The sequence below is a fragment of the Pyrus communis genome, chromosome 1 (genome assembly GCF_041283825.1).
Source record: "Pyrus communis isolate YQ-2024b chromosome 1, ASM4128382v1, whole genome shotgun sequence".
NCBI lineage: Eukaryota > Viridiplantae > Streptophyta > Magnoliopsida > Rosales > Rosaceae > Pyrus > Pyrus communis.
In genome coordinates this window covers 2,057,440-2,071,771 of record NC_142565.1, presented here as the reverse complement: position 1 = coordinate 2,071,771, position 14,332 = coordinate 2,057,440, and the positions used below count along the sequence as shown (strand labels likewise).

Here is a 14,332-nt window from a genome sequence, read left to right as displayed (position 1 = left end):
GGCACTTACCAAAATTATACGAAAATCATAAATAAAATATAAAAAAAACCAGAACCATATCAAGGGATAATTCGCACTGTTCTCTCCTTCTTTCTCTCTCTCTCTCTCTCTCTCTCTCTCTCTCTCTCTCTCTCTCTCTCTCTCCCCATCTTCAGTTCTACGATGGCGTTGTCTTTGTACGACAACCCTGACCGCACCAAGACCCCAACGCGCTCCAAACCATCTCGGAGGGTCCGATTTGTAGCGAAAGTCAGGGGATTTACGGACTCAGAGGCGGAGTTTTCCAAGGGGGACTCTTGGATCTCCGTGAAGAAACCGAATGGAGAGGATTCAGAGAGTGTCACTCTCTCTTTCAAAGAGCAGCAGCCTACAAGGTAACGTCGATTTCTGTATCGAATTCCAACTGATTCTTACTCTTTTGGGTTTTGTTACGAAATGAAAATTGTTAATTTTTGTGATTAAGTGTAAGGTTACATGGATTTTCCTCAATTTTGTGTTGTAGCCGTAAAGAATCGTATGAATTGGATTACTGCTACGACCAATACGAAGACAATGGCGTAATCTTTTCGCGAGAGGTGAAGCCTCTGATACCTGGAGTTCTTGGTGGTTGTAATGCCACTGTTGTTGCATTGGGAGCAAGATGCAGTGGAAAGACTTGCTTAATTCAGGTGGGGTGTATTTCTCCCTAATTTTTTTTCCCCCAAGTTTTAGTCTTTTAACTATTTTTTCTTTCGAAATAGCATGTATAGTGATGAGTTGAACCACTTGATTTTGAAGGGTTCTGCTGAGAAACCAGGTTTGGCAGCTCTAGCAATGGCTGAAATTTTTTTGGCTTCGGAGAAAGATGGAAATTCCATTACTATATCATCTTACGAGGTCTATCAGGACCATGTGTATGATATCTTGGATCCAGAACGACGACTAGTTTTGGTACAGGGTGATGTTCAAGGGAAAATTCGGCTTAAAGGACTTTCTCGGGTAAGTTATTTGTTGTTTGTTTTAAATCTAGATAGCAGGAGCGGCTTTCTATTGTGCATTCTTCATGAGTCATGACATATCTGTTCATATCTTTCCAGGTACCCGTGAAATCGGTTTCAGAATTCTACAATTTATATGTAAGTGGGTGTGCTTCCTGTAAACGAGCACAAAAAGTAGCTACTGAACTTCCTCGTCGCGGCCACAAGGGCTTGATAGTGCATGTATCATCTCCTAGTGAAAGCTCAGATGCCCTTCATGTGGGAAAGTTGAATTTTGTTGACTTGGCAGGTTGTATGTTTTTTTAACCACAGGCCAAACATGTTTCAGCCTCTTTTTTTCTTCTCGTTTGTTGTTTGTTTGACAATGTTATATAGGAAATAACTTTATTCAATCTCCCTTTAATAGGTTATGAGGGAACCCGTAGCCGTAGGAAAAGTGTCAATGGCCTAAATCTTGTGGAGACTAGTAAAATTCACAAGTCAATATATGCCATGTTGAATGTTGTTCATGCTCTGAGCGCTTCTGGAAACCATGTACCTTACCGGGAAAGCAAACTTACACACTTATTGCAAGACTCCCTGAGAGGAGCGAATAGAGTTCTGATGGTCACTTGCTTGGTAAGAGTTGTTCGTTTGGTTGCAAGTTTTCTTTTTCTGGTTTATTGTTGTCTGGGAGCTTTGGTTGTCTTTGACCTTAATTCTTTCTTTTTCAATGTAGAAACCAACATTTTGTCAAGATACCATGTACATGGTAAGCCTGGTGTCTCGCTCTTGTCAAAATAATAATGGGGCTGTCATGGAGTCTTCAAAGAAAACTAAATGTTTGACAAGATCAGCGGTGGTTCCATCACGTAAGGGCCATATACCGCAGACCATTGTGGCTACAACAAAGAAACAAACCATTTCCAGAGCGCCTCTTTCTGAAAAGAAGATCAATTGCAGTATGACTCCATTGTTGAAAGGAAGGTATGTTATGAAGGTCTCCCTTTGTACACTAAGTTACAGCTGAATCATTTGTTCCCTTTCCAGTAATGACTGTAGTTTCTGAAATATGTGCTACTTTTTTTCTTTTTAAAGGAAGCTATTTGATGTAAAAAATCAATTGACCAAATCGAAGAAGGTACATTATCTCTTACTTTATGTTGAGTATTGTAGTCATATATCCTGGATATTTTTGATTTAGTGAAAAGATAGAAAAAACACCACCTTATATGCTAGATTACACACTTATATGGGAAGCATTTTGCAAATTCATGTAATCAGATTCCGAATATGGTTTTTCAACCTGAGTTTACCTTATTAATTTTAATGTAGGAAAGTTCAATCTCAGATATCGTGACCTCAGAAACTTCTGTAAATAAAGAGGTAGGGGTCTTTTATATTGTACTTTTGATTTTGTCTATATTTAGAATTTCAAGAAGTGAGAACACTTTTGGGGGAGTAATCTTGTATTCTTATTTAGGCATTGCATCGTATTTTTGCAGGAAATGTCCGTTTCAAGTGTTACGGAAGTAGCAGAACCTTCAGTGGTATGTAACTCATCCTTCACAGTACTCCTGTATTGTATAATTTGCATTGCTATAGACAATCATTTGGAATCTTCGATTGATGTCACTGATGGTCTATGCAGGAGAATACGTTGTCAGATGCACTGAAGCCCCTGGAACTTACTTCTATGGGTGAAAAGGTAACGTAGAAGTCTAGAAAAATATATTAGGAGGATTTTGTTTTTATAAGATGTAAATGTTAAAGGTGTGATGGATGTCAACTGACATTTTGCAGGATAATTTATCATCAGATGCTCCAAAGAATGCAGAAAGCATTTTAATGGCAAAAAAGGTAATGGAAAGTTTCAACACAGAAGCATCGTGAGTTGGAATTGTGGAGTACCTTCTTAATGCATTTTTCATATTGTTTCCAGGATGTTTCTTTTAATTCTGATGCTCATACTGAGAAACATACTCCAGGTGTCAATAGCCGAAATGACTTCTCTTTACTTGAAGAAGGTTGGTTTCTTATGGTTTGAATCGGCAAACCTCATCTGCAAGATATTGGATGCAAATTGACCTAACAAATCCTAATTTGGTCCTTCAATTGACAGTTCATCATGTTGAAAAGGAAGGCAAGAACTCAGATGTCAATGATGAAAAATCGCCGCCAATAAGTTCAAGATTACAAGAATTATCAAACAATCTGAAAAACCTTCTTTCTGCAACTCCTGTGTGCAAAAAGATATCAGATGCATCAAAAACCGACTGTTCTGCAACTCCCTTGTGCATCAAGATGCGAGAGGAGAATGATGCTTCATCCAACAATGTAGAACCGAAAACTCCAGCTAATCAGGGTGTGAAAGACAATAGATGTGAGGTTACAAATGTCAACAGCCCTTGGGAAGCGCTTAGTGTGCGTAATTCTGAAGTGAAGGTATGATCTATACCTTATCTTCATTCTGTTCATGTCATCAATTTCGTTCCAAGTTCTAATGTTATACCGTCATTGCAGCATTCTCTTGTTCAAGAATATCTCGGCTTCTTAAATACAGCTAGCAAGTAAGTATATATGCTTTCAATCAGTAGTGTGCTTCATATCCTGTACAAGCCTAACCCTTTCTTCATTTTTTATACTTATAGGGAAGAATTGAAAAGATTAAAGGTGAGGATCGGTTCCTCTTTTTTATTATCATCGCTGTTCTATAGTGTTTTTCGTTTTCAACGTATTTGAAATTTTACGTGTAGGGGATTGGTGAGAAACGAGCAACCTACATCATGGAACTGCGCGATGAATCTCCGAAGCCCTTCAAGAATGTAAGTATTCTCAAATCCCACATCAGAGATTTTAAAGGAAAACAAAACTAGTAGGGGATGTAGTTATATAATGCTTTTAAGTTGGTTTTTAATCCGATGTTGTTTTCTTTGTTTTCAGCTTGATGATTTAGAAGAGATCGGACTTTCGGCTAAGCAGGTATATCTCATCGATTTTGAGACTTGTATGGATAATTTGCTTAACATATGGAAGTATCCATGTGTTCAATTTGACGCTGGAATTTGTGTTTTGTTGCACAGATTAAGGGACTGATGAAGAAGGAATTTGGAGGGCTATTCAATTAGCAAATCTAAAATTTGCAGACATCGGAGAATTTATCTCGTTGTAATTTATTTCTGTTTGGAAGCATCGGAGAATTTCTCTCGTTGTAATTAGCGAATCTAAAATTTGGAGACATCGGAGAATTTCTCACAAGAACAGATAAGTCTTGTTGGCTGGCACTGGCAAAGTATCGTATTGCCTTAAACCCTTCATGTAATTCGTTTATCGTGTAATACTTTGTACTCTGTTTTCTTGATGCCGCAATGAAATTTGAGAGACGGAAAAGGAGGAAACACTGCACATTGCAATCGTACTCAAGCAATTATTTCTTTACATCTAAAAAATAAACGAAGAAACAAATTCAAACAAATACAACTGAATTGATCCGAAAAGTAGCTGATTTATCACCCGCTATAGTGAAGCAAGGCTTGCATTTCTGGTAGTAATCGTTTTACAGGCTTAATACTGTTTTGTGCATTGTTAGAAGCTTTCAGGAGTCGCCATGGCCAACATATGTGTCTCACCCTTCGGTTGTTGCGCTCTCTGCTCTCTGCTTCTTCTACTTGTTTCGTTAGTTCTTCTATACGTGCCCGTAGTCCTGATGCCCTGCTATCGGCCAGCTGCAGGGACCTCTCTGCTGCTGCCTGCGCAGCCATAGCGGTCACTGCAAGTTCTTCTTTCATCTTCAGTTTGCCATTTGATATGTCCAGAGCCGCTTTTGTCTTCTCCAATTCTTGCTTCAGAATGGCGATCTAATGGAATAGCATACCAAAGTGTGAGAGACTAAATTCAAGAACACCAGAAAAGGAAATAAATCGTAGAACTAAATCCTAGTAAACAATTAAGCAGTAGCAATTACTAACGGGGAATAGAAACTTACCACTTTCTCACGTTCTCCTATCTCCGTTTTCCCGGCTTCAACTTCTAGCTCGCAAGCTTCTCTCCATCTAGCAACCTCTGCTTCACTTTCCTTTATTTCCGTCATGAGTTCTTCAACCTACGACCATAAAATGACAAAAACAACTCAGTAAGAAGGTGAATATGCTTTAGGACCGCAAAGCAAACAAACAACGGATTTTTTTTTTATAGTCCATTACATTTTGAGTTAACACCCTCTCTCTATTTTCTAACTCCTTGATGTACTGCTTGTTTTCCGAAATTTGTTGAGCTTGTTTTTCCGCAAGACTCTGCAAGCGCTCAGTGTCTGACCTGGCATAGAATTGATAATAAGTAATCGACAACTAAATCAACGATGCTCAACATAAACAGTATGGCTATAGTACAAGTATGGTTAGAGAAGTGCTTTCAGAAACTCATATTCATAAAAAGCTTGAACTATTGACAACTTTTCATCACATAATATCAGGAATCATACTCAAACAGTTATCATCTTGAAATCCAAATTCAGGTAAATAACACCGAAACAAAGCTTATATCTTCGATAGCTGACCTACCTCACAATCAAAATACAAATGCAAATTCAAATACGAACATAATTCAATGACGAACTACCTAGATTCATCCAGAGATCTTCTCAACTGAGTGATCTCAAGCCGCAGGTTCTTCATGATCTTCTCTACAGTCGAGGCCTGATACAAATAATCAAACACGAAAATACCAACGAGAAATCATAAATTAGCTCAAACAATCCATGAATCCATGACCGAAACAACGAGAAATTGAACTCACCAGACTGATGACCCCCTCTTCACAGTCACTGCCATCCGATTTACTTCCTGCAGTAGACCCTGCACCGTCCAGCTTATCCCCGGAATTCTCCGGCGACTGCTCATTGCCCCCGCTTCCCATTATAAACCCAAACCCAACTCTCTGCAAAATAGGCACCCGCTTCTGCTCGCTTCCTTTCAACCTCTTCACCACCGCCTCCTTCTCCGCCAGAGCAACCCTAAGCAGGCTGCTGATATCTCTGTTCTCCTCCGTCAGACTCACCACGCTATTCTCCAACTCCTTCTTCTCCTTCTTCCTCAGCTCTTTATACTCACTCACCTGCGCTTCCGCCGAAGCCGTCAGCCGGGCAACCGCCGCAATCTCCTCATAAACCGCCCTCCATTCTGGGTCGGATTCCGATTCCGCACCGGTCCCCTCAGCTTCTTCAGTCCCATTCCCTACCTTCTCGTCGCCGACGCAGTCGATTATTCCGATTATGCCCTCCTTGATCGATCGGAGCGAATCCAAGCACTTCAGCAAAAACCCATCTCTCTCTTTTCTCTCAAGCTCCAATCTTTCAATCGTCTCCCGACAAACTCGCACCTCGTTTTCAATCACCTCCTTCAACTTCAGCTCCTCATCCAATTTCGAGTCAAACCCATCTTCCTTTTCTCTCAGACAACCTTCGAGCTTCTGAATTTCGTCGCGAAGCGAGTCTCTCTCGCCGGAAATTTCTCCGACGACTTTGGTTAGCTCGGCGTTGCGAGCCAGGGCATCGTCTCTCTGCTGCCGGATGAGATCAGAGTCTTCCTCCATTTCCGCCGACTTCGACAGCAGGGCCTGGTGCGACTGGCGGAGGGACTCGAGCTCGGCGAGAAGATCATCACCGGATTCGGAGGTTTCTGGGTTGTTCGGCGGATCTGGGCCATTCACCTGGGTTTCTGGGAGTGTTTCTGTAGGGTTTTCCATGGTCCATAGAGCAGACGATGGCTATAGATCGTCATGAAGTGCGTGACTGATAGGGTTTAAGTTTCAGAACTACCAGTCAAAGAAGTGTAGATGGAGAAGGAGAGAAGCAAGTTTGTGCGAGTTTGCGTTTTGGCGCGGGACACTTTCTGATGGGCCAGAAAATTTTGGGCTTTTCTCTGAAACTGGGCTGTTGAAATTGGGCTTTCTATTGAGTTGACTTTTTAACTCGTGTTGGTCCGGATTTAGCGCTGCTTCCGTTGAATCGGACTACAACTAAGTTTATATGCACCAAGGGAAACGACATTTTCTAAGATCACCAAGGGAAACGACATTTTCTAAGATCCGGTTTAAAAGTTAGTCATTTTTTCTTAAAATAATAAAACACGTAAAATAGGGGTTTGAATATCCCCAAATGACGGATGAGGATTCTCTTCATATCTTTTTTGTGGGGATCCTAGAGATTCTCATATCATATCGTACATTATGCAGCTAGTTTTCGTTAGGTACTATTTGTGTTTAATTTTAAATAAATAAATTTAAAATGATTTTTAACCGTACGATGTACGATAAACGATTAGGATATAAGGATTCCTAGGATCCCCACAACTTGGATACGGATAGGTTCCATCTCCCCAGATGACCCCTAGCAAGCCTTAACTTAATAAAAGGACATTAAACCTGAACATTATAGTATTTTTCCTATGATTCACTTACATTTTTACTAAGAATTAACTCTAAATATATTTTTACCAAAAATAATTTCGACTATTTTAAGATTGCTTGCAAACGAACCCTAAGATTTAAAAGTGAATTTGCTGCCTAAAATATCTGATGCGTTGTTGCAGGTTGGACTTGGATTCCTCATAAAATGTGTGATTTTTCATACCTGTTTATTGTATTATAATCAGGAGATGTTGAGTGCTTGATGTTATTGGCTTTTGTCTAATCCGCATTAACGTGCTAATCAAACGCGTGTATGACGTAATTAAGGCAAGTCTTTTTCTTCCCTCGTAATCGTATTCACATGGACAACATGAACTTTCGGAATAGGGGTGTGATATCCATACATCCATTTTTATTTTTTATATGTTTTTTTAGTTTACAGCTGTCAGATCGGATGAATTGAAAATAATCAAAAGACATAAATTAACAAAAGATATGTGAGAAGTAAAAAAATGTGTGTGAATAGCACAACCCAATGAATAAAAACATTGTAATTGCCATGCAAGTGCACTCTAATTTCATTTTATTAAATTATCTCGTTGGTATGACTTTTTTCTACTATTTGTCTATTCATCTAGAGAAAGATTGACATATTCCTACTTAATTTGCCCTTTTTATGCTCTTACGTGCAAAAAATGCCCAAGTTTGCAGGAATTCAAACTACTTTATAGTAAATAGATTTTTGTTTTAATTATGGACTTTGATTTTCTTTTGGTATATTTAATCAAATGACGCGAAAAAAAATGTGCAAATGAAAAAAGATGCACGCAAAATTTTTATTTATTTTTGCTATTTTTGGGTATTGCTGAATTATTTTTTTATATTGCCAATTATTTTTCTATAATGAAAAAAAATATATGAGTGTTTGGAGTTGAAAGAGATGGGCTGTAAGACGGGGGAGTAGGACTAAGAAGAAAAAACGGTGAAAACGACGGGAAAACAAGTCGTGGCCTCCCAAACCGACCATCATAGTTGACGGAAGAACAGGCGTAGGGGTGGTTCGGTATGAGATACCATACCGAAACTAGTACCAAATCAAAAATTTTCGGGACGGGAATTTGAAGACCAATCTCAAACCAAATTTTTGGGAATCCCAAATTTCGGGAATCCCGAAATATTTTCGGGATTTTGGGACAAATCGGGAATCCCAAATTGAAATATGAAATTATGAATTGTTCTTCAAAAATATAATTCAAGAACACATTCATGAACTAGGAATTTCATTTCATTCACACTACCATTTAATTGAACACTGGCATGTCTGATTGTTTTTATCATAGTCAAAATTCAAATTAATTAAACCCTTTTTGCAATATGTTGAGAGACAAAAGAATCAAGCCTTCTAAAATCATCAGCCATGACATCAGCAATAATAAAATCCACATGAATATCAAACAAAACATGAAAAATATGCAAGGTGTAGGGCATTCCAGGTTGCAGAGCATGAATTAAAAACTACTAGCATCAATTATAAAAGAATAATATATATAATAATTAATATTATATATTTTCGGTTTGGTATGGGATTCCCGAAATATCAAGAAGCCAATCCCAAATCCCATACCGAAATTTTGGGATCGGTTCGGGATAGCATCCCGAAAATTTCGGGAATTTCGGTTTGGGAAATTTTTGGTTTGGGATCAGGACTTTTTCGGTTCGGTTTGGAATTTTTGGGAATTTTTTCCACCCCTAAACAGGCGCAGGGTCATAACTACTAGAAAAAAATGACAAAAAAAAGAGGAAAGCAATAACAAGGTTTGCTGCCAACGTCAGCCAAATAAAAGAGTCGACGGCAGGAGGATGGAACTCTGAGTTTGTGCAGGATAGAGAAAAGGAGGGAGCGGATGCTAAGGTTTGCGACAAAGCAGTATTCTTAATTATCTTGTATTTTTACAAAGTAGTGTAAATAGCAAACACTTTGTTCAAACCAATTTACCTAACACACATGTGTACTTACTTCAATCTTAAGCATTGAGTCCATTGACTAAAACTTTCCTTTATTCCAATAACTTTTCTACTTTAACTTTCTATAAAAGCACACATTTTTCAATTTTTCCTCCAAAAAAAATAAAAATAAATAAAGGTGTAAGAATCTCAGACCAACCCATAAAGTAAAGCCGTTTTTGTCACGAAGCGGGCAAGACTAATCCTCCCACCGTATAAATTACCGCGTCTTTACGGACTACAGTCACTCGGTCATGACTGAGTTTTGACTCACTGAGTTCAAAATCTCCCAAACCCGGGATTCGGAATTCCACGAGACTCGGTGGCGGTACTGTTCCGATGGGGAGCGTTGGAGAGGTCGGAGAAGGGCGGATGTTGTCGGATGTGGAGGAGACTATATTTGTTGCGGTGGGGAAGGACTTGAAGCAGAGCGAAACGACGCTGGCTTGGGCGGTGAAGAACTTCGCCGGGAAGAGGATTTGCCTGCTACATGTTCACAAACCTTCTCTCCTACTTTCGCTGTGTGAGTTCTTTACTCTGAAAGTTTGAATTCGATCAATGTCTTTAGTGTTTTTGAGAAATTGACCTTAAATTGTGTTTGGTTGCTGAGAAAATCGAAAAGAAAATTTAAACTTCGAGGCAATTGTTGTCAATTTAGAGTTATAATTTGATTTTTGGTACTATTTGCAGCAGAAGGGATCGGTTCTGCTAGTAAATTGAAACAAGGAGCAGTTAAGGCGTTACAGGGAGCTGAGAGGACGAAATTACGAAAGCTTCTAGATCAATACCGAATGGTTCTCACCGGAGCGGGGGTAACGGCTTGCTTTTCGTTGTTTTCGAAGTTGTTTTGATAATCTATTATATAGAGCTTGCACATTAGTATTCAAAATCTGAATTAGTTTAGGGAGTGTTGTTTTCGTCTTAGGGTGCTTTCTTATGAATGCAGGTGGAGGCAAATGAATTATGGATTGAGATGGGAAATGTCGAAGAGGGAATTGTCGAAATAATTGCTCGGCACCATATTAGATGGCTCGTCATGGGGGCAGCTGCAGATGAACATTATTCTGAGTATGCATCAGCGATTATACTTTTAAGGATAATTTGTTTTTTAGTCATGCTACTCTATCGTTGTAGGATTCATACAGCCGACCCCACTTAGTGGGACAATGCTTTGTTGTTGTTCTTGTCATGCTACCGTGTCAGTCCTAGTACTATGTGGGTAAAATAAAAGAAATGTCTTCTATTACTGGTAAATCTTATTTAACGATGAAAAACGTGTGATCTGTAATCACTTGAAAGACTTGTGAACATGGATAACTGCCACCAATTTAAGTTGACTGACTCATCCTTGCTGCCATTGTAGGAGATTGGCTGAGATAAAGTCCAGGAAAGCATTTTTCGTATGCCAAAAGGCAGCTAGTTCCTGTCATATTTGGTTTGTTTGTAAGGGGCACCTCATATATACAAGGTACTGTTTGCACCTTTCACAACAACTCATGCATCGGCGGGTTTAAGTTTTTCTTAATGTATTGACAGACTAGCTCGTAATTGTTGTTTTCACCCAAGTAGCTTTCCCTGTTAAGTTCAAACTGTCATTTCGTAACTTTGTTGCGTTATCTTTATACGTGCTATATTTAATTGCCACTTATATGAAGCATGTGAAAACAGGGGAGATAGAGAAGATGAATCTGAAATAGAAACTGCCCCTCCTCTGCTGCTGATGAATTCGGCTTTTGGAACCGAGCAACCAGAACACTTAAGATCAGAATCAACTGATTCGCTGAGAAATCTGGTAGCCTCACTACCCAGACTGTTTTTTCTCCAGTGAGAAATATCTGTTTGACTTTTCTTTCTAATGTGAGGTAGTACTAGACAAGTAACTTTGTTACAGAGCTCTGCAGATGCTGAGGAAGATACCAGCAAGTTGGAAGAAATATCAGGGAGGTCGACCCTGTTGATGATAGATGCGGTGAGAAAATTCATTCATTGGCACCCTTTGTATGCAAGTACATGGATGATTTTCGTTATGCATCATTTAGTGCTTTGCTGAAATTGTACCAAATTCTTCCTAGAAAACCGCTTAGGTGTGCATGTTTATAGTTTCTGTTTTATGTCCCGAGTTTTGAGTTAAGGGGAACATATTGGGGCAGATAATGAGCTTCCTTTGAGCTCTGTTAGGCTTTAGTTGTGGAAAAAACTTCTTTTCAAGTCAGTGTGTGCTGTACTTTTCAAACCATTTGATTAGTCTTTAATTGCTTATCTTTACAGGAGGGAGAAGCAAATGGTGAAAGTTATCATAGCGTAGAACAAGCCATTGTGGATACTAAGAACTTAAAACAGAAGGAATTTGAACAGACAACTAGGCGGTGGAAAGAGGAAGATGATGAGATGGAGGCTAAATGCGAGGTAAAATTTGGAATGGCACAAATTGCTCGTGAGTTAAACTGATCTCATTTATTAGCCTGATCGTTTTCTAGATTGTATGCGTCAAACTTTGACCTTTTGGGTTTCTTTAGATGCTGGTATTTGTCTGCATGCAGTGTGCATTTGTGCAAGCATGCATATTTTGTTGATTTATGCATACCCACTAATAGCCGATACTGTCTTTCATTCTTCACCAGAAAGTTTGTTTTGTCCATGCTTTCTTACAGGCCAAAGCATTTGAAAGTTTATGCACTAAGGAGATGAGCCAAAGAAAAGAGATGGAAGAAAAGCTTGCTAGATTAAAGCAAGAAATAGACGGGGTGAAGGATGAGAGTGAGGAATTTATAAGACAACTCTCGATGGTTGAGGACAAGAAGTTAGTGCTGGAGAAACAACTAGAAGCATCACAATGTGAGGTGAAGGAGTTAGAGGAGAAAATCATCTCAGCTGCAGGGCTCTTGATGAGTTTCAGGGAAAAACGGGATACAATGAAGATAGAGCATAGAAATGCAATGAGAAAGGGCAGACAGCTAGAGACAATGATAAATGGGGAAGCTGCAAGCTTTGATCAGGCAGAATTCCCTATCTTCTCTTTTATGGAGATCAATGAGGCAACTCACAACTTTGATCCGTCCTGGAAGATTAAAGAAGGAAGGCACGGAAGTGTTTATAAAGGGATTCTTCGCCACATGCATGTTGCTATTAAGATGTTGCCTTCTTATGGTTCTAAAACTCAATTGGACTTCGAACACGAGGTGAATCTTATGTTATGTTTCCTACAGTATTTATGTGTTATTAGAAAACCAGTGAAACAGCGGTGAATTCATTATTTCGGTTCAATTCCATCAGGTAGAGGTCTTGAGCAGAGTGCGGCATCCAAACTTGGTAACACTAATTGGAACCTGTCCGGAATCCAGGTCACTTGTATATGAGTACCTAAGGAATGGCTGCCTTGAAGACCTCCTTGCCTGCAAAGACAGCACCCCACCTCTTCCATGGCAAATTCGAACGTCCATTGCTACAGAGATATGCTCTGCCCTCATATTCCTTCACTCAAACATTCCTTGTCTTGTCCATGGGAACTTGAAACCCAGTAACATTCTTTTTGATGCGAACTTTGTGAGCAAACTTGTAAATTTGGGCATCAGTTCTTTGATCCCACAGAACGAAAACCCGACCAACTTCACCAAAATATGCAGCGACCCAAATGGAGCTCATGTGTATATGGATCCAGAGTATCTTGAAACTGGAAAACTCACACCAGAATCTGATGTTTACTCATTCGGGATTATACTGTTGCAACTTTTAACTGCAAGACCGCTTTCAGGATTAGTGAAGGATGTGAAATACGCATTAGAAAATGACAACTTCAAAGCATTGCTGGACGTTTCAGCCGGAGATTGGCCACTAGAGCAAGCAAAAGAGATGGCTTACATAGCACTGAGGTGCTGCGAGAACAAGCGCTTGGATCGGCTAGACCTATTGGTTGCCCACGAGGCAATGAGAGCTTCATGCGCCGCCTCAGCATCGTGCTTGGTTTCCAAGAAGCTTATTCGGACACCATCCCATTTCCTCTGCCCCATCCTGCAGGTAACTTGCATCCATTGGACTTGAATTCCAATTTCCGTAGAATCACTAACTGAACACGAGATGCGATAATTTGCATTTGCAGGAAGTCATGCAAGATCCACACATTGCAGCAGATGGTTTCACATACGAAGAAGAAGCGATACGAGGATGGCTGAAAAGCGGCCACAACACGTCGCCGATGACAAATCTTGAGCTCGAACACTGCAAACTGGTCCCCAATTATGCCCTTCAGTATGCAATTCAACAGTGGCAACTACAGTTGTAAAAATTACTCGCATCTTTACTTCTTTTTACTGTTTTTATACACAGTGACTATACCTGCCTGTTGCATCATTATCTTTAGAAAATGATTTTAGGCCAAAATTAATCACGGATTATTCTTCAGAACCATGAAAATCGGAAGCTCGTAGTCTAATGATACTTTTTTTTTCCTCAACGGAGGAAAATGTTACAGGTTCGAATCTCGTTTATGCCTGTTGATTGAAAACTAACACAACATGAAAACTATAAGAAAGAAGAATCCTTATTTTGGTTACATTGGAGAGATTGAACACGATTTAACTTAATTATAACTCATTTGTTGTCATCATAGTTTAACCTATTTCCAGTGGCTCCAATATCGTAATTTATCATTGATGTAAAAAAAAATTCATACTATCATTTTAAGAAAAAAATTAGAACAACATTTTTCAATTTTTGGTTGGAAAAATGGAATAATCATATGGCGATTAGCAGGAAAGTGATTTTAGCAGTCATGTTTTGTTAGTTATTTATTTTTATTTTACGGTGGCAAGTTAGGTTTGTTGTCTGATTGCACTCACAAAAGTACCTGGATGTGCTTTGGTGGTCAAACCCGACTCCACGCATCACGCTCCATTTGTGAGAAAGCTGCCGCACTACAACAGCCGTACTAAAGTTTCGCTTTTAAATAAGAATGTGAAGATCACTATTCT

General features: G+C 39.3%; 3 protein-coding genes across 4 annotated transcripts; 2 read left to right on the top strand and 1 right to left on the bottom strand.

Annotated features, from left to right (window-relative positions):
• The first annotated feature begins 24 nt into the window (after positions 1-24).
• On the top strand, positions 25-4,372 carry LOC137720182 (ATP binding microtubule motor family protein). The gene is made up of 18 exons (XM_068459198.2): positions 25-374; positions 503-668; positions 778-978; positions 1,077-1,266; positions 1,384-1,595; positions 1,696-1,943; positions 2,055-2,097; positions 2,292-2,342; positions 2,462-2,506; positions 2,608-2,664; positions 2,760-2,816; positions 2,899-2,983; positions 3,079-3,401; positions 3,480-3,526; positions 3,608-3,629; positions 3,713-3,781; positions 3,900-3,938; positions 4,040-4,372. The coding sequence occupies exons 1-18, from the start codon at positions 163-165 to the stop codon at positions 4,082-4,084; spliced, it is 2,112 nt and encodes a 703-aa protein (XP_068315299.2). The 5' UTR covers positions 25-162; the 3' UTR covers positions 4,085-4,372.
• On the bottom strand, positions 4,331-6,816 carry LOC137720183 (uncharacterized protein At3g49055). The gene is made up of 5 exons (XM_068459199.2): positions 5,751-6,816; positions 5,574-5,650; positions 5,159-5,270; positions 4,942-5,058; positions 4,331-4,813 (listed from the first exon to the last, which is right to left on the bottom strand). Exons 1-5 carry the CDS (start codon positions 6,696-6,698, stop codon positions 4,466-4,468), a joined length of 1,602 nt encoding a protein of 533 aa, XP_068315300.2. The 5' UTR covers positions 6,699-6,816; the 3' UTR covers positions 4,331-4,465.
• Positions 6,817-9,137: 2,321 nt separating this feature from the next.
• LOC137720472 (U-box domain-containing protein kinase family protein) lies at positions 9,138-13,840 on the top strand. Of its 2 annotated transcripts, none has more exons than XM_068459542.2 (10): positions 9,138-9,888; positions 10,056-10,177; positions 10,312-10,433; positions 10,729-10,833; positions 11,034-11,157; positions 11,257-11,334; positions 11,634-11,771; positions 12,017-12,544; positions 12,639-13,379; positions 13,462-13,840. In XM_068459542.2, the coding sequence occupies exons 1-10, from the start codon at positions 9,705-9,707 to the stop codon at positions 13,642-13,644; spliced, it is 2,325 nt and encodes a 774-aa protein (XP_068315643.2). In that variant the 5' UTR covers positions 9,138-9,704; the 3' UTR covers positions 13,645-13,840. The 2 variants fall into 2 exon arrangements, with proteins under 2 accessions (XP_068315643.2, XP_088548030.1); XM_088691904.1 differs by having other exon boundaries at positions 11,987-12,544.
• The last annotated feature ends 492 nt before the right edge of the window (positions 13,841-14,332 follow it).

Coding starts and splice junctions, on each gene's coding strand:
- LOC137720182 (XM_068459198.2), top strand. CDS start 163: ATGGCGTTGTCTTTGTACGACAACCCTGACCGCACCAAGACCCCAACG. Junction 1,944..2,054: donor ACTCCATTGTTGAAAGGAAG/GTATGTTATGAA, acceptor TTCTTTTTAAAG/GAAGCTATTTGATGTAAAAA. Junction 2,665..2,759: donor TTACTTCTATGGGTGAAAAG/GTAACGTAGAAG, acceptor GACATTTTGCAG/GATAATTTATCATCAGATGC.
- LOC137720183 (XM_068459199.2), bottom strand. CDS start 6,698: ATGGAAAACCCTACAGAAACACTCCCAGAAACCCAGGTGAATGGCCCA. Junction 5,651..5,750: donor AAGAGGGGGTCATCAGTCTG/GTGAGTTCAATT, acceptor TATTTGTATCAG/GCCTCGACTGTAGAGAAGAT. Junction 5,059..5,158: donor AGAGGGTGTTAACTCAAAAT/GTAATGGACTAT, acceptor TTATGGTCGTAG/GTTGAAGAACTCATGACGGA.
- LOC137720472 (XM_088691904.1), top strand. CDS start 9,705: ATGGGGAGCGTTGGAGAGGTCGGAGAAGGGCGGATGTTGTCGGATGTG. Junction 10,178..10,311: donor TGGTTCTCACCGGAGCGGGG/GTAACGGCTTGC, acceptor TTATGAATGCAG/GTGGAGGCAAATGAATTATG. Junction 10,434..10,728: donor GCAGATGAACATTATTCTGA/GTATGCATCAGC, acceptor CTGCCATTGTAG/GAGATTGGCTGAGATAAAGT.